This window comes from Herpailurus yagouaroundi, unplaced genomic scaffold (genome assembly GCF_014898765.1).
Source record: "Herpailurus yagouaroundi ecotype Mexico unplaced genomic scaffold, PumYag 208, whole genome shotgun sequence".
Classification (NCBI taxonomy): Eukaryota; Metazoa; Chordata; class Mammalia; order Carnivora; family Felidae; genus Herpailurus; species Herpailurus yagouaroundi.
In genome coordinates this window covers 6,811,900-6,835,117 of record NW_024412439.1, presented here as the reverse complement: position 1 = coordinate 6,835,117, position 23,218 = coordinate 6,811,900, and the positions used below count along the sequence as shown (strand labels likewise).

At 45.7% G+C, this 23,218-nt stretch overlaps 1 protein-coding gene across 2 annotated transcripts in view; it reads right to left on the bottom strand.

Moving 5' to 3' along the window:
- Nucleotides 1–23,048, bottom strand: part of ZNF18 (zinc finger protein 18) — a 28,653-nt gene extending 5,605 nt beyond the window's left edge. Inside the window, exons 1-6 of one of the 2 annotated variants that reach the window (XM_040453177.1) lie at nt 22,562–23,048; nt 11,581–12,092; nt 9,354–9,543; nt 8,874–8,953; nt 1,824–1,908; nt 1,123–1,230 (exon numbers count right to left, since the gene is read on the bottom strand). In XM_040453177.1, the coding sequence (XP_040309111.1) occupies nt 1,123–1,230; nt 1,824–1,908; nt 8,874–8,953; nt 9,354–9,543; nt 11,581–11,970 (853 nt within the window). In that variant the 5' untranslated portion in view covers nt 11,971–12,092; nt 22,562–23,048. Of the gene's footprint in view, nt 1–1,122; nt 1,231–1,823; nt 1,909–8,873; nt 8,954–9,353; nt 9,544–11,580; nt 12,093–12,187; nt 13,155–22,561 lie in introns of those variants that run through there. The other variant, XM_040453176.1, reaches the window with a different exon arrangement.
- Nucleotides 23,049–23,218: the final 170 nt, after the last annotated feature.

Sequence of the window (23,218 nt, the reverse complement as noted above, 5' to 3'; positions counted from 1 at the left end):
GTCTCTCTCTCTCTCTCTCTCTCTCTCCCTCTCAAAAATAAACAAACATTAACAAGGATTTTTAAATTAAAAAAAAGAAGTATGTTTATATTGAAATATGGAACACACACACATACTTAGAGCAAAAATTTCCTAAAATATTACCCATCCTGATATTTTCTGATATTCTCCATTCAATCTTATCACTTTGATAAGTTTTTTTAAATTCTGGATACAACCCACAACATGATTTCACACTACACTGATTGGTCAGGAAATGCAGTTTGAGAAACCTGCTCCAAAGGGATCCTTGTGAGAACAGTATTAGGATAAACATATTGGTTAAAATTAAAATCGTACATTTCACATGAAGCTTGCTGTCTCTTAGTGTGTTAGTTGGCAAAGGGAAATAGTTGGATCCCACTGGAAAGGATCACTTTCCATACACTTCTCATCCCTGGTCCTTTTCTTCCTCCACAGTTCTGGGATCTTCTGTACATGGTGAGGTGTATGTTGGGGGGGGCCGGGGGTGCGGGTACGTGCAGACGCGAGGCGTTACACCCGCAACGCTTTAAACAGAGTGCAGGAAACAAAGGGTGATGGCTGCATGACCACAGAAGAAGTTCACATATTTCCCCGCCTCCTGTTCTTAGAATACGTGATTTACAGGAAGTGTTTGTTGTTGCTGCTGTTTCGAGGAAGTCAGGTGCCTGGAGATTAGTTAAATGTGTTTTTCTGTCAGTTTGTCTTATTCAGTCTTCACTTCACTGCAACAATTACGAAAACCAAAAGAGTCAGGAAGAGTGATTGCCTACTGCTGTTCCATAACCTTTCTAGAAAGGAATTCTATCTGTGTCGGTATCAGTCTGTACTAACCTTAACTTGCTCTGAGGAGGCAAGCAGTCACGGCAGACAAGCCCGAAGGCAGCGGGTCCGATGTGTGGTCTCTGTTCCACGATTAACGTATGTATGTTCCAGCAGCCCGTGCACCAGAGATGAGGAGACCCAACCTCGGGACTCACACTGGACTGACCAGATCGTGGCTAGTTACAGACAATGTCACAGACCTCAGGTCCTTGTACCCCCCTCCGATTTAACGACAGGAGGTCAGGAGGGGCTCGGCCCCAGTGAACGACCACTCACCTAGGCAGGTGGGCCTTGGGATCTTCTCACTAAGGTGAGGGTGCCGCCCGGCAGGCTCTTCCCCATACTCCGTTGGACCAGTCGGATCAGGCTTGGAACTGGAAATGCCTGGTACACAGAGGGACGACATGAAGCCCAGGTGAATGGGGAGAACTAGGGACCAGTCTGGGTCTGTCAAAGGCACAACCTGAGTGTGAAGAGGAAATAGGAAGGATCTGGGGACCACTTAAAAAACCTTCTCTTAGAAGGCTACTGGGAGCTTCTCAGACACCAGTACTCATGACGTGACCAGGATGTATGGTGAGGGTCACAAGGTGACCGAGAGGGCCTGCCTGCACACCAAGGCTCGCGTTTGGGCGAGCCACTGCTTCTTGGCCCAGTGGGGCTTAGTGGCACAGAGCAGGGACTCAGACACACCGAGTTCCATCGTTAACTCAGCACTTACGAGGAACGTGACAGGAGCTGACACTCACTCTCGTCATCCTTCACACGGGAACACCATCCCCGACCTCGTACATTTAAGGAGTAACCACGCATAATGCAGCCGTGACAGTTCCGGGCACACACACCCTGCTGTCCCCAGTTCCCAGCCATGTCCCCGGTGCCCCCTTCCCCCGAAGAACTTCCATGGAAGCAGCTCTCTCTAACGGACACAGAAAACGTTTAACGTCTGCTCCCCCCGGACCGGCCCACACCCTCACCTCCGGAGACCATCTTCCCGTAGGTCTCCAGCATGAGATCCCAGTACTGCTCCTTCTGGACGGACTCCAGGTGCCTCCACGGCTCCTAGAAAACATGCGATGACATGACTCGAACGCAGGTTTCTGAACCCAGCCTTCCCTCCCCTGTAGGAAAGTGGAGGAAAAAAGGCCTATGCCCTCGCCGCCTGGCCATCAGATGGTCTAAGGAATCACAGGAGGTAGTTCAAGGGAAGAGGCCAAGGGGAAAATGACAGTCTCCACGTCAGTATTTCTTGCCCTGGTTAGAAGACATCTAGATTTTAAGTGCTGGCTTTTCAGTTGCACATACTTAAGAGTCAAGAACACAGAGAGAAGGCAAAAGCTTCTTCTACCCTGTCCTTCTGTCTTTCTTTCTTTTTTAAAATATTTATTTTGACAGAGAGAAAGAGAGAGAGAGAGAGAGCGAGAACACAGGAGAAGCAGAGGGAGAGGGAGAGAGAGAATCCCAAACAGACTCTACACTGTCAGTGTGGAGCCCGATGAGGGGCTTGATCTCACCAATTGTGAGATCACGACCTGAGCTGAGATCACGAGTTGGATGCTGGGGGAGCCTGGGTGGCTGACTCAGTTAAGAAACGGACTTCAGCTCAGGTCACGGTCTTGCAGTTCGTGAGTTCGAGCCCCACACCGGGCTCTCTGCTGTCAGTGTGGAGCCCACTTTGGATCCTCGGTCTCCCTCTCTTGGTCCCTCTGCTGTTCACTCTCTCTCTCTCTGTCAAAAATAAAGATTAAAAAAAAAAAAAGTTGGATGCTTCACCCACTGAGCCCTCAAGCACCCCTTATTTTTTTTAACTCAATGCTTATAATAGAGGTCTTTGAACAGTCGGAATCTGATACTCCCAATATTTCATTAAAATCTGGAAATTCATGGGGCACCTGGGGGGCTCAGTCGGTTAAGCGTCTGAGTTCGGCTCAGATCACAATCTCGCGTTTCGTGGGTTCGAGCCCCGCGTCGGGCTCTGTGCTGACAGCTCGGGGCCTGGAGCCTGCCTCAGATTCTGTGTCTCCCTCTCTCTGCCCCACCCCTGTTCTCACTCTGTCTGTCTGTCTGTCTGTCTGTCTCTCTCTCTCTCTCAAAAATAAACATTAAAAAAAATGTTTTAAAACTCTGGAAATTCAAGAGGGAAAAGGAATTAAAAGGGAATTTGTTAGAAAACCACACGCGAGTCAGCAAAAAGGTGGGAAGCGCCCACAAGGAAGTCGGAGGCATCCCAGTCTCTCTGAAACAGATCAGTGGATTCAGACCAGAGACAGAGGGCTGCCTCCGTGCACACGTGGAGCCTCCCCAACAGTTCTGAGTTCACAGCCTAACGTTAGACCGGTTTTCCTCCCACTCAGTGGAAAATCGATGGGTTCTCTGGAGCAAGGTGTGCCTCAATTGTCCCCCAAAACATGCCCTTCTTCTCCTGTGAAACTGGAGGCTAGAGCCTCAAACCTGGCAACGCTGCCCAGCTGGAGTCCACGTCTGTGGATTCAAATCCCCATCTCCCCGCCAAAGAGCGGAGCGCTGGAGACCTAGTCTGGACGGCGGAGTGATCAACAGCCCGGTCCCGGCTGTAAACTCTACCTGTGTGACTCAACCGGGCCGGGTTTTTGAGTCCCGGCCCTGCCACTTCTACCTGCGTGACCCTCAGCAAGAGACACCACCTTTCTGAGCCTCTGTTCTCACTTGGTGGTGGGATAACACTCACACCCTGATTGACAGAAATAACGCAGGCATCCCGTCTTCACAGCACGCTCTAGTTTTCAGTCCTGGCATTCACCGGCCTAGCGAACATGTAGGTGTTCGGAGATGCACGCACACAGGTGTTTGGCTAAGAGCTGCCCCCATTAGCACGTGAGCTCCAGTGTGTACTTTGTCAGGCCCCGAGACGATGCCCAGGACAGAGCAGGCTCTCGGTGCATTCTGTCTGGGGGAAATAAAGCCCTCGGCAAATAACTCCTCGGAAATCACGCCTGTAGTAGTGTTATTCTATGTGCGGCCTACGGGACACCCGGTCTCCCACGCTCACCAGGGTTTGCAGAGAAAATGAAGGGATGCTGTACTCTTTCAGGAACCCCAAAGTTGATAACCACCCACTATTATGAATAGCCAGGCTACAGGGAGCAAACATGAGGAGGGCAAATAAGAAAATGAGATATTCTCAGGGCATGAGGTATGCTCAGGGAAGCCATTCTCAGTCCTAGGTCAAGTCTGCCTAACAGCATATCAAAGGGAAGCAGAAAGGTCTGAAAAAGCATGATTTACCCAAAAGTCTGCAATTAGCAGATACTAAGCAAAAATTTTAAAAAGAAAACATGGGGTTGGATTTTTTTTTAGGATAAAAATGCAAAAAGTGACTTAGATGTATTTCACGATATACTTAAGCATTAACTATAACCACATTTTTTATTTTAATTTTTTAATTTAAAATTTTCTACTTTGGGGGCGCCTGGGTGGCTCAGTCAGTTGAGCGTCCACCTCCTGATTTCGGCTCAGGTCAGGATCTCACGGTTCGTGAGATCGGGCCCCATATCGGACTCCATGCTGACAGAGCGGAGCCTGCTTGGGGTTCTCTTTCTCTCCCTCTCTCTATGCCCGTCCCCCGTGCGCTCTCTCTCTCTCAAAATAAATAAATAACCTTTAAAAGATAAAATAAAATGTTCAGTTTTGAAAGGAGCTCGTAGAACTGTGAGCTTATTGTGTTAATCTGTGAAGGAAGCTACCTTCACAACCTCCGGAGAAGAAAAGGTTTGAGCAAACACTGCTGAATAGGGGACCCCTCACGCTTCACATGAATCTGATGCAAAACTATGGAATCTGATGCAAAACTACCCTTGATTTTGTGTGGAGACAGCGCCACCTTGTGGGTTTGTGAGACGCTGCCACAGCTGACCCGCACACAGCTCCCCCTGCACTGTGTTCCTCTCCCGAAATCTGAAGACGCAGGAATGTGAGTAAAAGCATCCCCGAGTCTGCGTGAGGCTCTAACTCACTCCTGGTTTCTAACGATGAAACTGCGTGGGGATGCTACCTCATTATTCTGGCATTATTCACGAGGCTCCTAACCTATAAAGGAGATTCGAGGGAGTGATTACATCTATTGCAAGATCCCCTGCATGTAACAAAGCGTCCACTAAATATCAAGCCCCTTCTGGAAGTGCACATGGCCCTTGTTATAGTTGGGAGCAGGGATGCTGGAACCGGTTAAGAATGACTTTTGTTTGTCTGGATCAAGGGGCTGTTAATCAGTTATCTGCTAAATACAGGGAAATGCACACAGACACAGGCATGGCTCATGCCAGTGAACATTTTTTTTAGCCATTTGATTCGAGCTGTCCAGAACAAGTCACAGTCAATGTTGCTACGTAATGTTTCGTTAATGCTTAATTCTACCAGCTAAAAGATGTTCATAAATTGTACAGACCTCTCATAGGAACACTCTGTACTTACTACAGAAGCAACAGCAATCTTCACGTCTGCTTGAAATATTTCACAGAATACCCAAATCTTTTGCACTACAAAACCTAACAATTTGGTTTCTAGGTACCTTGAAAGTGGGAAGACAGGTACTCCTGAGTCACTAAAAAGGTCTGTCCCTCTCCTGCCCTCTCCCATCCCTGTCCCAGGGTGAACTGTGAAGTTCGTATTCTGGTTTCTACATCCCTGAGCCTGGAAATCTGAAGCTCCCACCGGGCTTGGGCAGCACATCACCACCTCCTACTGGCCTCCCTGCCCTTACCTTCTCTAGAGAACCGCAGAGTTCCCCGAAGGCTTGAAACAACGCTTCGATCAAGGAGTACGGGTTCCAGAAAAACTTTATTTTTTAAATAATTTTGTAGTGTTTTCTAAATTTTTTTTTAATCTTTATTTAAAATTTGAGAGAGAGACAGACAGGCAGCGTGATTAGGAGAGGGGCGGTTAGAGATGGGGACAGAATCCAAAGCAGGCTCCAGGCTCCGAGCTGTCAGCACAGAGGGCTCCAGGCACAGCACCCGTGAAACCGCGAGATCATAACCTGAGCCGAAGTCAGACACTTAACCGACTGAGCCACCAAGGTGCCCCCAGAAAAACTTTATTTTTATCAAATGCAACTTTTCAGAATTGTTAACTACGTACTCAAAATAAACCTGTTCCCCAAGTTGTTTCGGATAGAGTAACAGAGACCAGATTTACTTTCCCTCCTGAAACAACTGGAAAAGGAGACAAAATATAGGAAACAACGGTTTGGGGACACCGCCTGTCAGGCGGAGCAGAGCAGAGCTCCCTGAAAGTGAGGAGACAAATCAGGTGAGCCCTGCACTGGCCGAACGCACCACCTGGAGACAACAGCCCGGAAGCACAGGCAGGGGGGCCAGGCTGAGTCAGGCGGCCCCCTCCCCCTAGAGTTGGCGGAAGTTGCTCAGGGTCTGGGAAGGCGAAGGCAGCCAGAGTCAGCGGGGCAGCAGAGCAGAGTGGGGGGCTGAACGGAGAGAAGGCTCCGGAGATCTCCAGGGGGTCCCCCTCGGGTCTGGGAAGGAGCCTCCAGGAGAAGCAGAGCAAACAGAGCTGGCGGTAGGTACTTCCTTCCAGCCAGAGTGGAAAACCTCATACATCAAGCAGCATCAGGCACGATCCACAGAAGGGTCTTGCCTCGGTGGTGGGAGACATTAGCCCAGACTAAAGACTTCTCTGGTGCCATAAAGCTACGTCCAAGCAACTCAGTCACATCCCAGAGCAAAGCTCTAGAACATTTACAGGGGGGCACCTGGGTGCTTCGGTTGGTTAAGCATCCAACTCTTGACTCGGCTCAGGTCATGATCTCACGGTTCGTGGGCTCGAGCCCCAAGTCAAGCTCCACGCTGATAGTACAGAGCCTGTTTGGGATTCTGTCTCCCTCTGCCCCTCTTCTCTGCTCATGCACTCTCTCTCTTCCAAAATAAATAAACGGGGTGCCTGGGTGACTCAGTCAGTTAAGTGTCCAACTCTTGATTTGGCTCAGGTCATGATCTTACAGTTCATGAGTGTGAGGCCCAAATCTGGATCTGTGCTGATTGCGTGGAGCCTGCTTGGGACTCTCTCTCCCCCTCTCTCTGCCCCTCCCTCACTCGTGCACATGCTTGCTCTCTCTTGCGCTCAAAAATCAATAAATAAATATTTTAAAAAATAAAAAGGGGTGCGCCTGGATGGTTCAGTTGGTTGAGGGTCCAACTTTGACCCAGGTCATGATCTCACAGTTTGTGGGTCTGAGCCCTGCATCAGGCTCTGTGTTGACAGCTTAGAGCCTGGAGCCTGCTTCAGATTCTGTGTCTCCCTTTCGCTCTGCCCCTTCCCTGCTCACACTCTGTCTGTCTCTCTCAAAAATAAACATTAAAAAAAATTTTAGTAAAAATAAAATAAACAAACATTAAAAAAAAAAAAAGAAGTTTTATAGGAATGCCAAAATACTCGGCACCCAACAAAGTAAAATTCACGTCTGACATCCAATCAAAGGTTGCTGGGCATGGTTAAGTAGCAGGAAAACACCTCACAATGAGATCAATCAATCCATCAAAACTGACTCAGAAATGACACAGGTGATAGATTAGCAGACAAGGACATTAAAATAGACATCATAGGGGCGCCTGGGTGGCTCAGTCGGTTAAGTGTCCGACTTCGGCTCAGGTCATGATCTCACGGTTCGTGAGTTCGAGCCCCGCATCGGGCTCTGTGCTGACAGCCTGGAGCCTGGAGCCTGCTTCAGATTCTGTGACTCCCTCTCTCTCTGCCCCTCCCCCACTCACACTCTGTCTCTGTCTCTCTCAAAAATAAATAAAACGTTAAAAAAAATTTTTTTAAACAGACATTATAGCCATATTCCGTACCGTCAAGAAAATGTAGGAACAACAGAACATGTTAAGTACAGATGTGAAAAATATAATGAAGCCCCAATTCAAACTTCTAGAGATGAAAAAGACATTTGAGATGAAAAATACACTGGATGGGATTAACAACAGATCAGACAAAGCAGAAGAGAAGATTATTGAACTTGAAGACACATGAACAGGGAGTATCCAAAATGAAACAGAGATTTTTTTTTTAATAGACACAGAAAGCATCAATAAAGCTCTGGCACAACCTGGAGAGCTCTAATGAACATACACACGTTATCCTCACACAGAGACCACGTGGAAGGCTCTCAAAATCCACAAAGAAGTGGAGAAGGAAGGGAGACAGAAGATGGTCGAAGAGATACTGGTCAAGATTTTCCAAATTTGATGAAAACTATAAACCCACAGATCCAAGAACCCCACACGAAGAAAATGAGTCCTAGGCCATCCATCGTAGTCAAACTGTTAAAAACCACTGAGAAAATATCAAAAGAAGCAAGAAAAATATATTACACGCAGAAGAACGAAGTTAAGAGTACAGATGACATGACTCCATTTCACACCCAATTCTAGAAAATGCAAGCTAATGTATGGTGACAGAAAGCAGCTCAGTGGCAGCCTTGGGATCTCAGCACTGGGGGTGGTGGGGGGCAGGTGGGAGGGGTCACAAAGGGGCAAAAGGAAACCGTGGGCGTAACAGGGATGTTTACCAACCTGATTGTGAACATGGTTTCACACGTGTGTATAGGTGTCAAGAAACTTACCAAACCGTATGCTTGAAATATGTGCGCTTTACTGTTTGTCCGCTACACCTCCCTAAAGCTGGGGGAGGTCGCCCGGCCCACGTGACCCGTAACCATCCCAACTCTTAAACTGACTCCGTGGGGGAGGCCGAGACCAGGAAACAGAGTCTTTTCTCCGCACGACCCCAAGAGCAGGAGCAGGACAAACAAGAGGGAAGCTTCACAGCCACTTCCTCCAGGAAGAACGGGTCCAGATTCCGTTATCAAGGTGACGATCACCCAGCCTTCTGCCTCAAGAGAAATACTGGGACTCGGGCTTCATTCCCCGTGCCTGTTGTTGCCCTCGCTAGCCGTCCTCTCTCCTTCTGACAGCACGTCCCCTTTCCACGCTCCCGCTGGAGCCCCGGCGGGGGGAAGACAAGCAGGGAAGCCGGCTCACCTGAGGTGCTGCTTGGAGCACGGAGGCTGTGAAGTCCTGGTCTCCGACGAGCCTTTCGTCCAGGGCGGCAGCGGCCAGCGCTGGAGCGAGGAACAGAAAGTTGGAAGGCTCTAGATGTCGTCGCAAACCACTCCCCGGAGGGCACCGATGCAATCGGTCGGTACACGTCAGAAGTGATGCCCGTCCCTCCCTCGCCAACCAGCCCCAGCTCGCTCCAACCTTCCCAACAGTCTCGTCCACAGTTTCCTCCTCCTTCCTCAGAACCAAAATTCACGTGGTCTGGCCCAGCCATAGAGGAGATTCACGGACCAGAGCTCCCCCTCAGAGGGATTCAGTTAAGCCCACTCCGTTTCCAGACTTTCCAGAGATACCCTGATCCGAGCAGCATATCATTTTCCACTCGGTCTTAGGCCCACTAACCGCGGCCCCCAGATTTCCCCGAGAACTCACCACATGCCACCGCGAGGAAGCGCCCCTCACCTAATTCTTGCTCCACGTCAGACTCCTCTTTCACAGCACGGCTCGGCGGCTCCCCAGGCCTGGAGGGGAAGGCCCGAGGTCCCAGCTCCTGAGACGCCATTTCAAGATGGCGCCCCGCTCCCCCCACGCGGCAGCTTGCGGAGTCCGTCTTCTCCGATAGGATTTCTTGTCCCAGAACTTGGATGCTGATCTAGAGACCACGCAGAATTAGTTACTGAAGGATCCAGAATGAGGGGTTCTGAAAGAAACACAGCTAATGCTCCATAACAGACCACAGGGCCGTCCTCGGGGACATGGAACAGGGAAAGAGGCACAGGAGCTTTTCCGTCTAGACCAGCAGGAAGCTGTGAGGAAAACGACCTGAGGGGAGGCCGAAAGCGACGCCTGAATCAGGCGTGGGAGGTCTTCAAGGCACGCCATGGAGGGGCGCCTGGGTGGCTCAGTCGGCTAAGCGTCGGACTTCAGCTCAGGTCATGATCTCACAGTCTGTGAGTTCGAGCCCTGCATTGGGCTCTATGCTGATGCCTCGGAGCCTGGAGTCTGCTTTGGATTCTGTGTCTCCCTGTTTCTCTGCTCCTCCCCTGCTTGCACTCTGTCTGTCTCTCTCTCTCTCTCAAAAATAAATAAACATTAAAAAAAATTAAGAAAAAATAAAGGGAAAGTTCGTCGACAATGTGTTTCTACTGGATAGTCTCCACCAGTGAAAACTCAGGTATCCTTTGTACAACTTCCCGGACACTTGAGTCTAAAGATGGACAGAGACGGGGCGCCTGGGTGGTGCAGTCGGTTAAGCGTCCGACTTCAGCCAGGTCAGGATCTCGTGGTCCGTGAGTTCGAGCCCCGCGAGTTCGAGCCCCGCGTCGGGCTCTGGGCTGATGGCTCAGAGCCTGGAGCCTGTTTCCGATTCTGTGTCTCCCTCTCTCTCTGCCCCTCCCCCGTTCATGCTCTGTCTCTCTCTGTCCCAAAAATAAATAAACGTTGAAAAAAAAAATAAATTAAAAAAAAAAAATAAAGATGGACAGAGACAAGAGGCTTTGGCCTCTGTTTGTAATGGTCAGAGTCCCAGGGAGCCTTAGAATTAGGGGAGACACGGGGACACACTGGGGCGATACAATAAGAAACACGGATTTCGTCTCTGTCCCAGGTTCCTGGCACAGAGTTGCTAAAACCCTTGGAATTGCCCTAAAGGAAGGGAGTGACAGGAGCAATTCTGTTATTCATGATGAGCCCCTTTCAATCACGCCTGAGTTGAGGCTAAGCAGGGGACGCTTGGTGGGGCCCCAGAGAGCTTCAGGACGGAGGCTGGTCATCAGAGATGCCTACCGGGTGATCAGAGGATTGACCTCACAGCCCCAACCCTCAACCTCTGAGGAAGGGAGAGGGGCCGGAGATTTTCGGTCACCAATGGCCAATGACTAATCTCTCATGCCTAAGTAACGAAGCCTCCGTCAAGCTCCCCAAATGATGGGGTCTGGGGAGCCTCTAAGCTGGTGAACACGCAGAAGTACCGGGCACACGGCATGCCGGGAGAGGCCACGGAAGCCCCACACCATCCCCATGGCCTCCTGCTGCTGCTCCTGAATCACGCTCCTTATCATAAACCAGCAAGGGTAAGTCGTGCTTTCGCGAGTTCCGTGAGTCATTCCCTGTCCAACCTGGGGAGGGCGTTGTGGGAACCAGCAAATATACAGCCAGTCGGTCTTAAGGACAGTTGGCCTGTGTGACCTGTGACTGGTGTCCAAGATAAGAGCATTCTCGTCAGACTGACCCTTATCCCCCTGGGTCTGCCAACCCCAGAATGTTCGTGTCGGGTTTGAACTGACTTGTAAGACACCGGGCCGGTATCAGAAAGTTGGAGAATAGGGGTGCCTGGGTGGCTCAGTCGGTTAAGCATCCGACTTCGGCTCAGGCCATGATCTCACGGCTCGTGGGTTCCAGCCCCGCGTCGGGCTCTGTGCTAACGGCTCAGAGCCTGGAACCTGCTTCGGACTCTGTGTCTCTGTTTCTCTCTGCCCCTCCCCTGCTCACACGCTGTCTCTCTCTCTCTCTCTCTCAAAAATAAACAAAACATTAAAGAAAAGAAAAGAGAAGAAAAGAAAAGAAAGTTGGAGAACTGGTCGTTAGTGTGGAAAACCACACATGGTGAGAGTCAGAAAAAAAGACAAGACGCCTCGTGAGACCCCAAGGGAGCCCTGTGCCTCGCTGGCGGATCACCCCCTCTGCTTACCCACCGCCACAGTCTCTGGGGGTCTCCCTTCAAGCTCTCCACGAGGGTCACTGCCTCCTCGCCGCTGCCCGGACACTGGGTCCGCACCCACGTCTGGATCTCCCCGGGCAGGATGGTCAGGAACTGCTCCAGCATGAGGATCTCCAGGATCTGCTCCTTCGTGTGAACCTCTGGCTGCAGCCACTGGAAACAGAGCTTCCGAAGCTGTCTCAGGGTCTCGTGGGGCCCAGATGTCACCTGGTAACGAAACTGCCTAAAGAGCTGGCGGGCGGTCTCGGGGTTACAGAGCTCCCCTCGAGGGGCAGCGTCCGGTCCGCAGAACGGGGAGTCCTCGGCCTTCGCCAGCTGCGGCAGCAGGGCCAGGGCCTGCCCCAAGTCGACAGGCATCATCTGGCTCGGCGGGTCCCTTTGGGTGAAGGGTTTCCCGGAGGGGGCTGTCTCGGGTGGGGAGTGGGGACCAAGTCTTCACCGAGGCTCTCACAGGGACACTAGAGAGGGAGAGAGAGCCGGTGCTGCACAGAGAAGGACACAGTATCAGTGAGAACGAATTCACAGGCCCTACCTGAGAAGCAACAGCTCCACTACTCTCCTCTGAAAGATTACAAACCTGAAGCCGCCAAGCAAGTCGCTTAATACCGTGTCTAAACTGGCATCTTCACCCAGACCGTCTTACGACATTCTCTCTTGGGCTTCAAAGGGCCAGACCCAGTAGAAGGATGAAATGCATCACGTGAAGCATTTTCACCCTGGTTTTCCACGCGAACGGCTCTTCCGCACGACACTTCCTTAACTGCCCCCGCGAGCGTGCAGACTAAACGGTAAAGCTGAACAAAGACGTCATCAACACCCTAGAAGGGGTGATGCTGAAACGACCTGATGCTTCCATAAGGAATAAGGGGTGAAAGAGGACAAATTAATTCTTCCCCAACAGGTGCAACGAAATTTCCAGGTGACCTCTTCTGAGGGCAGTGTTGGAAACGAGACTGTGTGGGAATCGATGAAAAACCTGTCCCAAATGAAATGCTCAACTCCGGGGTTAGAGAAGGCTTAGAACCAACAGTGACTACCCCCAAAAACACTCCTCTGGCCTTGAACTAAGTGAGCACTATTTTATGGCAACTGGCCTAAAAATCTGGAAGACAGTGGCTAAGCTGGTGGAAAAAGGAATGTTAAATGACAAAGGTAGTATTTAGAAATGCTTAAAGGATCAGTTTATTTAACTATTTCTGGTTAACTGTCTTGCATAGGATCCTAATGTTGGATTATTGGGCCAATCCTTAAATGTTATAAAAGCGCTGTAGGCCATCATTCCTCCAAAACACTAATTGGAACCATAAAAGCAAACAGACACACCCAATCAGTTAATCTGTCTGGCTTAATTAGAGATCGGTAGAATACTCCAGCTTTTCATAGCTGCCTTTTTCTTGTGGTACAGGAAGGAATGTCTTCATGCCTAGCACTTCAAACAACTCATCCTGTATCAGAAAATCATTTAAAAACTATAAATAAACAAAACATAAAGTAAAATAAAAAATAAAACGTTTCAAGCAAAAAAAGGAAAGGGTGAGGGGCACCGCGTGGCTCAGTTAAGTGCCCCGCTCTTGATTTCGGCTCAGGTCACGATCTCATGGCTTGTGCGTATGAGCCCCGCATTGGGCGCTGCACTGACAGTGGGGAACCTGCTCGGGATTCTCTGTCGCCTTCCCTCTTTGCCCCTCCCCACTCATGTTTTTGCTCTCTCTCTCAAAAAGAAACATTAAAAAAAAAAAAAGGGAAAGAAGTAAAAAGGATTAAAGGATTAATCCAGGGGCACCTGGGTGGCTCAGTCAGTTAGGCGTCCAACTTCAGCTCAGGTCATGATCTCACGGCTCGTGAGTTCAAGCCCACGTCGGGCTCTGTGCTGACAGCTTGGAGCTTGGAACCCGCTTCCGATTCTGTGTCTCCCTCTCTCTCTGCCCCTCCCCTGCTCATGCTCTGTCTCTCTCTTTCTCTCTCAAAAACAAATAAAAATTTTTTAAAAACTTTAATAAAGGATTAACCCAATATTACAGGTTTCATATGTGGACCTCATTGCACTTATTTTTTGGTTCAACAAGAAACCCACATGTTTCGTTCATTTATTCAAACAGAAGCCAGGGTGCCATGCTGATGATGTGCTCAGTACAGACGTGTTTGAGCACTTCTGTTTCTGGCCGTAGCAGAGTACCTGGTAGTAAGACCAGCCCACCCACTGTCAACAACTACAGAACTACAGAAAACATTTAGGGCAATTGTTTTCCTGCACTAGACAACTGGCAGACAAGAATGAGGTCCCCGAGAGAAGAAAACCTCATGGGGAAGAGGCCCACGATCATCCTGGCTGACCGCATGGCGACAATTTCCCAACAATGGTGCAGGAAGCTGGAGCTCAAGCGGAGTTCGGTGGTCTCAACAAACTGAGGAGGGAGAGATCAGAACTTGGAGCCGCTTTAGTGTCTGGAATCTGAACAACAGATCAGTGGAAAGAATGGAGCTATGGCAGGGAGGGGGGTGGTCATGAAGAAGTCTGTGTGGGGTTTTCCTGTGAGCCCTTGGCCAAGGGTTGGACTGCACAGGGGCAGGGTGAAGTTATGCAAAGTTTACAGACAGCAGATGCTACAGGGTTAAGAGCAAAAGAGATACAAAATAAATGCCAATCAGGAATGAGAGATATTTGAGTTTGTGACCACTAAGAATGGAGAGACCTCGTTAATACCCAAAGCATCCTGAGATACCAGAAAGGCCAAACGTTAGGATTGTTAGGAGTAAATACAATGCCCTAGAGTAAGATCTACTCTAAACTGGCCCTAAAAGAGCCAAAAGCCAAGCACCAACAAGATCCACAGAGGAAATGCAGCCTCCTGGTCTGGCCTAATCAAGTTAGAACGCCTCAGGATACACTCTGGCCTTTCCAGAGAGATCTGTCCTAACAAGGCATAAAACCAAGCTAACTCAAGTCAAAGGTGATCAATGAGTAACTCAACTGCCTGCCAGAACAAAACTCAATACTCCTCAGAGGAAGATCACAGAATACTGCAATGTGCCACCCGCAATATTCAAGACGTAACCCCAAATTATTAGACATTTAAAAACATGATAATGTGACTCAAAGTCATTGAAAAAAAAACAGGAGAAACCAACCCAAAGATGGCCCAAGGACTGCAAGAAAAATATAGCCATAATGAAAGAAGACATAGGGACATTCCACAGAGAAATTGAAATTATAACAAAGAACCAAATCCAAATTCTAGGAAAAGAATTATCAACCCAGATTTCCACTCCAGTAAAAACATCTTTCAAAAAAAAGAATAGAAAGATACCTGCTTTTGGAATGTGTTCAAATTCAAGCAACCATCAACTAAACAGAGACTGTTATAAATGTGATATACAAGCCCAACAGTTAACACAAATCAAAAACCTATAATAGGTACACAAAAAATAAAGAGAAACGAATCCAAACATAACACTAAAGAAACCCATCAAACCACAAGGGAAGAGAGCAAGAGAAGACAGCAACAGAGAACTACAAAAATAACAAGAGAACAGTTAAAACAGCGATAAATATGTAATTATAACAATTACTTTAAATGGTCTAAGTGCTCCAAAACAAGATACAGAGTAACTGAATGAATAAAAAAAACAACAACAACAACAAAAAAAACCAACACTCATCTATCTGCTGCCTGTAATAGACTCACTTCAGACCTAAAGACTCGTACAGATTGAAAGTGAAGGGATGGAAAAACATATACCATGCAAATAGAAGTGGAAGGGGATAAAAAAGCCAGAGTAGCAATACTATATCAGACAAAACAGACTTTAAAACAAAGACTATAAACAAGAGACAAAGAAGGACACCATATAATACGGGGATCAATCTAACAAGAAGATATAACAATTGCAAATATTTATGCGACCAACATAAAGGCACCTAAATACATAAAGCAAATATTAAAAGACATAAAGGAAGAAACTGGCGGTCATACCATAATAATAGGGGAACTTAACACCCTACTTACATCAACGGATAGATCATCCAGACATAAAATCAACAAAGAAACTGGCTTTAAACCACACAGTAGGCCAGATGGAACTAAGAGATATATTCAGAACATTCCATTCAAAAACAGCAGGATACATTATTTCCAAGTGCACTTGGAACACTCTCCAAGGCATCACATGTTAGGCCACAAAACAAGTCTCAGTAAATTTAAAAAGACTAAAGTCATATCCTGCATCCTCTCTAACCACAACTAGAAATCAATCTGGAGAGAACACAAACACATGGAGGCTAAACAACATGCTATCTAACAGTGAAGAGGTCGACCAAGACGTCAAAGAGGAAATCGAAAAATACGTGGAGACAAATGAAAACAACCTAAAATCTTTGGGATGCAACAAAAGCAGTTCTAAGAGGGAAGTTATAGCCATATCGGCCTGCCTTCAGAAGGAAAATCTTAAACAACCTAAACTTACACCTAAAGGAGCTAGAAAAAGAAGAACAAACAAAACCCAAAACGAGTAGAAGGGAGGAAACACATTAAACCTTGGTTTGAGAGCATAATTCATTCCGGAAACATGCTTGTAACCCAAAGCACTTGTATATCAAAGTGAATTTCAAGAACCACCAGCTCACTTGTGATCACGTGACATTGAGCATCACATACTACTCATATTGCAAGACATCCCTCGTTTATCAAGTAAGATTTTTAGAAATGTTTGCTCGTCTTGAGGAACACTCACAAAACAAGTTACTTGCGATCCAAGGTCTTACTGTAATAAAGAGTACAGCAGAAATAAAAATAGAAACTAAAAAGCATAGAAAAAGATCAATGAAACCAGGAGCTGGTCCTTTGAAAAGATCAACAAAATGGATAAATCTTTAGCCAGACTCATCAAAAAAGGAAGAGAGGGGTGATTCAAATAAATAAAATCAGAAATGAAAGGGGCGCCTGGGTGGCTCAGTTGGTTGAGCATCCGACTTCAGCTCAGGTCATGATCTCACAGTTCATGGGTTCGAGCCCCACGTTGGGCTCTGTGCGGACAGCTTGGAGCCTGGAGCCTGCTTCGGATTCTGTGTCTCCCTGTCTCTCTCTGCCCCTCCCCAGCTTGCACCCTGTCTCTCCCTCTCTCAAAAATAAATAAACATTTTAAAAACTTAAAAAAAAAAAATGAAAGAAAAATAACCACAGAAATACAAAGGATTATAAAAGAGTATGATGAAAAATTATATACCACCAAATTAAACAATCTAGAAAAAAATGGATAAGTTCCTATAAGCATGCAATCTTCCAAAACTGAATTAGGAATGGAAAATTTGAATGAAACAACTGCTAGTAACAAAACTGAATAACTAACCAATACTTTTAACAAACAAAAGTCCAGGACCAAATGGCTTCACAGGTGAACTCGACCAAATATTTAAAGAAGGGTTGATATCTATTGTTCTCAAACTATTCCAAAACAGAAGAGGAAGGAAAACTTTCAAATTCATTCTACAAGACGAGCATTATCTTAACACCAAAATCAGACAGAGACACTACAAAAAAAAAGAAAACTACAGGCCAATATCTCTGGTGAACATAGATGCAAAAAATCTCAACAAAACATTTGCAAACCAAGTTCAACAATACATTAAAAAAAAAAAAAACCTCGATCAATTGGTTCAATATTCGCAAATCAATGTAATACATCCCATTAACAAGAAAAAGAATAAAAACTATATGATCATTTCAACAAATGCCAAAAAAGCATTTGACAAAATACATCCATTCATGATAAAAGCTCTCAACAAAGTGGATTTAGAGAACATACCTTAAAATAAAAAGGCCATACATGAAAAACCTGCAGCTAACATCGTACTCAGTAGTGAAAACCTGAAAGCTTTTGCTCTATGATCAGAAACAAAACAAGGATGTCCACTCACCACTTTTATTCAACATAGTATTGGAAGTCTGAGCTGCAGCAATCAGACAAGAAAAAGGAATTAAAAGGCATCCAAACTGGTAAGGAAGAAGTCACTATTTGCAAATAACATAGTACATATAGAAAACCCTAAAGCCTGCATGAAAAAACTATTAGAACTGAAAAATGAATTCAGTAAAGCTAGGATCCAAAATTAGCATACAGAAATCTGTTGTGTTCCTGTGCACTAATAATGAAGTAACAGAAAGAGAAATTAAGGAAACAATCCCATTTATAACTTCACGTAAAGGAATATAATACTGGGGCACCCGGGTGGCTCAGTCAGTTAAGCGTCCATCCGTCTTTGGCTCAGGTCATGATCTCACGGTTCGTGAGCTGTGCTGACAGCTTGGATCCTGGAGCCTGCTTCGGATTCTGTGTCCCCCTCTCTCTCTCTGCTCCTCCCCCACGCTCAGTCATGTGTGTGCGCACGCTCTTTCTCTCTCTCTCTCAAAAATAAGTAAACATTTTCTTAAAATTTTTAAAAAAGGATACCTAGGAATAAATTTAACAAAGAAAGTGAAAGACTTGTACTCTGAAAACTATAAGAAGTTGCCGAAAGAACCACAGATGACACAAACAAATAGAAAGATAGATCATGCTCATGAACTGAAAGAGTATCGTTAAAAAGCCCATGACACCCAACTCAATGTACAGATTCAGTGCAATCCCTATCAAAGTACCAACAGCATTTTCCACAGAACTAAAACGCATAATCCTAAAATGTGTATGGAACCACAAAAGACAACAAACAGTCAAATCATTCTTGAGAAGAACAAAGCTAGAGGGATCTCTTCTCCCAGGATTTCAAGATATATTACAAAGCTGGAAGAATCAAAACAGCATGGTACTGGCACAGTAACAGACACACAGACCAATGGAACAGGATAGAGTCTAGAAATAAACCTGCATCCATGTGCTCTAATCTACAACAAAAGAGGCAAGAATATACAATGGGAAACAGACAATCTTCTCAATAAATGGTGCTGAGAAAACAGAACAGCTACATGCAAAAGAATGACACTGGACCACTTTCTTATGCCACACACAAGAATTAACTGAAAATAGATTAAGGACCTAAATGTGAGACCTGAAACCATAAAACTCCTAAGGAAAATGCAGTCATCTCTTGGATATTGCCCTTAGCAACATATTTTTAGATATGTCTCCTCAGGCAAGGGAAACAAAAGCAAAAATAAACCATTGGGATGACACCAAAATAAAAAGCTTTTACATAGTAAAGGAAACCATCAACAAAAAATTATATAACCAATAAGGGGTTAATATCCAAAGTGTATAAATAACTTCTACAACTCAACTCAACACACACACACACACACACACACACACACACACACACCAATTAAAAAAATAGTCATGGGACCTGAACAGACATTTTCCCAAAGACACAGAGAAAGCCAACAGAAACATGAAGAGATGCTCAATATCACTAACCACCAAGAAAATACAAATGAAAAACACAATGAGGTATCACCTCACACCAGTCAGAAAGGCCAATATTAAAAAGACAAGAAATAACAAGTGTTGGCAAGGATGTGGCAAAAAAGGAGAGCCCTGTTGGTGGGAATGTAAATTGGTGCAACCATTATGTTGAAATTAAAAAGTAGAAACACCACATGATCCAGTAATTCCATTATTGGTATTTACACAAAGAAAACAAAACCACAAATTCAAAAAGATATACGCACCCCTATGTTTACTGCAGCATTTACAATGGCCAAGATATGGAAGCAAACCCAAGCGTCCATTGACAGATGAATGAATAAAGATGTGGTATATATATACAATGGAATACTACTCAGCCATAAAAAAGAATGAGATCTTGCCATTTGCAACAACATTTGATAGGCCTGGAAGGCACTACGCTAAATGAAGTCTGACAGAGAGAGAAAGATACCATATAATTTCACTTATTTGTAGAATATGAAAAACAAAACAAATGCACAAACAACAGAAACCAGACTCTTGAATACAGAGAACAAACTGTTCTTTGCCAAAAGGGAAGTAGGGGTTATGAGCAAACCAGAAAAAGGGATTAAGAGCTACAAACTTCCGGGGCACCTGGGTGGCTTAGCTGGTTGATTTTGGCTCAAGTCATGATCCCAGGGTGGTGGATTGAGCCCCGCATTGGGGTCTGCACAGAGCATGGAGCCTGTTTACCATTCCCTCTCTTTCCCTCTGCTCCTCTTCCCTGCTTGTGCCATCTCTCTCTCAAAATAAATAAACTAAAAAAAAAAAAAAAAAAAAAGATACAAAGTTCCAGTTATAAAACAAATGACTGAGATGAAAAATACAGCATACAGAGTATAGTTGATATGAGCACTGAGTAATGTATAGAATTGTCAAATCAATATGCTATACACCTGAAACCAACATAACATTGTATGCTGATTATACTTCAATAAAAATAAATAAATAAGCTAGGAAAATTTTTCTCCAGTGATTTATATGTAAGAAGTGATAAAGGACACCTTTCCAATTGCAGAGAAACTCAGATCTACAGAAAGGAATGAAGATCTCTAAAAATGGTAAACATCTACTGAATAAATAGAGAAATACTATGCTTTTACTTCTAACCTCCTTAAAAGGCAACTATTAAATACAAAAATAATAACAGTGTAAACAGAACATAAGTAGAAGTAAATGACATAAATATAGCACAAAGCAGTGAGCATAAGGAATTAATCTGTTGTGAGGTTATTACATTTATGAACTGATAAAAAAGAATACGAAATGGGAAGTGAGTGGTGCTAAGGTGACAAACGGGAAATGCAAAGGTGTTCAACCGACTGAGCCACCCAGGCGCCCCTAAATGCAAAGGTGTTAAATGAGAGGCAGGAAATAAATGTAAATTGTGACATAAAGTGGTACAAATATTAAAGTAGATTCCAATAAGTTAAAGTAAACTTTGATCATTTAAAGACGCTACTGCTAGGTGTAAAAATATTATATAAAGAACTATAGCTTAAAAACCAATAAAGGAATCCCCCAAAACATTCACTATCCCAAAATGTGATAAGAAAACATCAAGAGAAGAATAAAAACCAGAAGGATCAAATGGGGAAAAAAGACAACTGGTAGACCAACACTCAACCATATCAGTAATTACATTAAATGTAAGTGGACTAAACATTTTAATTTTAAGTAAAGACTGTCAGATTTAGAAAAGCAACATCCAGTCATACAGTGTCTACAAGAGAGATTTTATACATAAAGATACAGATGGTTTGGAAATAAAATAAAATAATGGGGAAAAGAAATCCTATGCAAACAGCAAGCATACAAAAAGTGGTACAGTTATATTATATCTGACCAAGAGACTTCAAGACCAAAAAAGAAATAGGGAAACATTTCGTTATAAATGAGTCTAGTCATTTACAACACAAAACTGTAAATGTATATGCACTTAATACCAGGTCTAAAATGGCAGATCCTCATAGTTGATCGAAGGAGTAGACAAAAAAAAAAAATCAGTAAGGATACAGAAAATCTGAACACTGTAAACCAACTTACCAACTTGATCTGACGTTCAGACTCAACAACTATAGAATACACATTCATTTCAAGTGCATACGAATCATTCACCAAAGCAGACCACAGGCATGATTACTTTTCAAAAGATTACAATCTCAAAGTATATATGCTCTGACCATAATACAGTGAAATTAGAACTCGGTAACAATATCTAGAAAATGTCAACATATAGAAATTATTAAAAAACGAAACTCTCAACCTATGGCCAAAGAAAAAGAAGGACAATGGAAATTAAAATGTTTTCATATTGAATGGCAGTGAAAACACAACATATCCAAACTTATAGGAGACCACTTATAGAAAACTAGAGGAAAAATGTGCAGTTTTAAATAAACGTGTCACAAAATTGAATAAATATACAAGCACCCTTCATAATCTAAATCTGTTTGGCTCCTGAGTTTTAAATAACAAGTAAAAAGATTTCAAAGATCAAGAGACTGATGCGTAGATTTATTCAGATTTATTTCCTTCCTGAATTAAGAGTGCATAGATTACATTTCGGGAAAGTGACATTTAGGGAAAACTGTAAATCTTGTATTTAAACTTGATTTTGGTAATTATATCCTAACAAAATGCTAAGTAAAATGTCTCAATTATTCCAAATTAAGTTATTTTATAAAGGGTGTAGTTTATAACCCAATGAGTTCATGAGAACCTAAAAACACTTCAAGTTATCCCAAATGCATAGTTCTTATTAAAACTCTAACAAATGAGAATGAACTTAAAATATACTCTTAGGGGGGCACCTGGGTGGCTCAGTCCTTAAGCGTGGGACTTGGCTCCAGTCATGATCTTGTGGTTCCTGAGTTGGAGCCCTGCATGGGACTGTGCTGACAGCTCAGAGCCTGGAGCCTGCTTCGGATTCTGTGTCTCCCTCTCTCTCTGACCCTCCCCTACTCATGCTCTGTCTCTCCCTCTTTCAAAAATAAATAAAAAATTTTTAAAATTAAATATGCTTTTAGGTAAGCACGCTTACTGTGAATGTGCATACAAGTAGCCCTTTGTTGTGTACCTACTATTGACAAAGACTCTCTCCTTAAGCAAAATCTAGTCAAGCTCCTGAGTCCTCTTTGTGACTTGGTCTGGCCTTTCAGCTCTGCCCTTGACCCTTTGAGTCCCGTTTCAGCAAGAATCTTGCTGAGTCCAGTTCAGGGAAAAACCCTCATCTTTGAGAGCTGGTTAAATGCTACATCCTAACGTTGTATATCTGACCACCCCTGATATCTGATCAAAGTCCTTAGCACGCGGGCCTGCCTTCGGCTAAACTCCTGTCAAGTCGGTTCAGCCCGTTCCCTTTACCCCACGTTTCCTTAGTAATTTTCCATCCACTGATCCTCCCCACGGAGCTCACTCGTCCTTGCTGTATTCGGAACACAGCCCAATTTCTCTCTGCGCCTGCAAAACCCCGTTTGGGTCGGGCCCCTAAATAAAAAGCCTGCCTTACCGTCCACAAGGAGCCTTAGGAGAAATTTTTACTCCAACAGCTACGCATCAGCTCCTTATTAGGCCCTGTTGCTGCCATTTCTAATCCTGGCGGATTAGGAACCTCTGATGTTCACAAGGGGCGGCCGAATTGGAACCCAGGAAGCTCCAAGCAAGGCCTGTGCTCCGGGGAAGAGGAGCCCCCAACGTCGGGAGATTTGGAGGGGGGGGAGGGGGGGCGAGTTTCGAGGCTGGTTCAAACTGCAGGGGAGTTAGGGGAGTGCCGCTGGCATTCTGCGTCCTGGAGGCCGGGACTGCGCTCCCCACCCAGGTGTTCTCCACGCCGGGCCCCCCAGCACCCTTGGCACGCCGGGGAGGGAGGCTCCGGGCTTCAGCCCACGAGGGGCCCCTGCCTTCCAGCCTCTGGGGGAAGGCACAGGGAGCGGCCCGGTTTAGCTGCCAGTCTAGGGGCGCGGCCCAGGAGTCCGGCGGGGTACGCAGGATCCGGGGCACAGAGCCAGCGCCGGGCAGCGGCGTCCCCACCACCCCTGAGCCCGCTCGGCCCCGCCTCCCTGCCCCTGCCGCGGCCCCGCGCCCTCCGAGACGTCCGGGCGCGCGTCCGCCGGCCCCGCCGTCGCCCCTGGGGGCCCAGCTGAGCCCCGCGCGGACGCGGGAGACG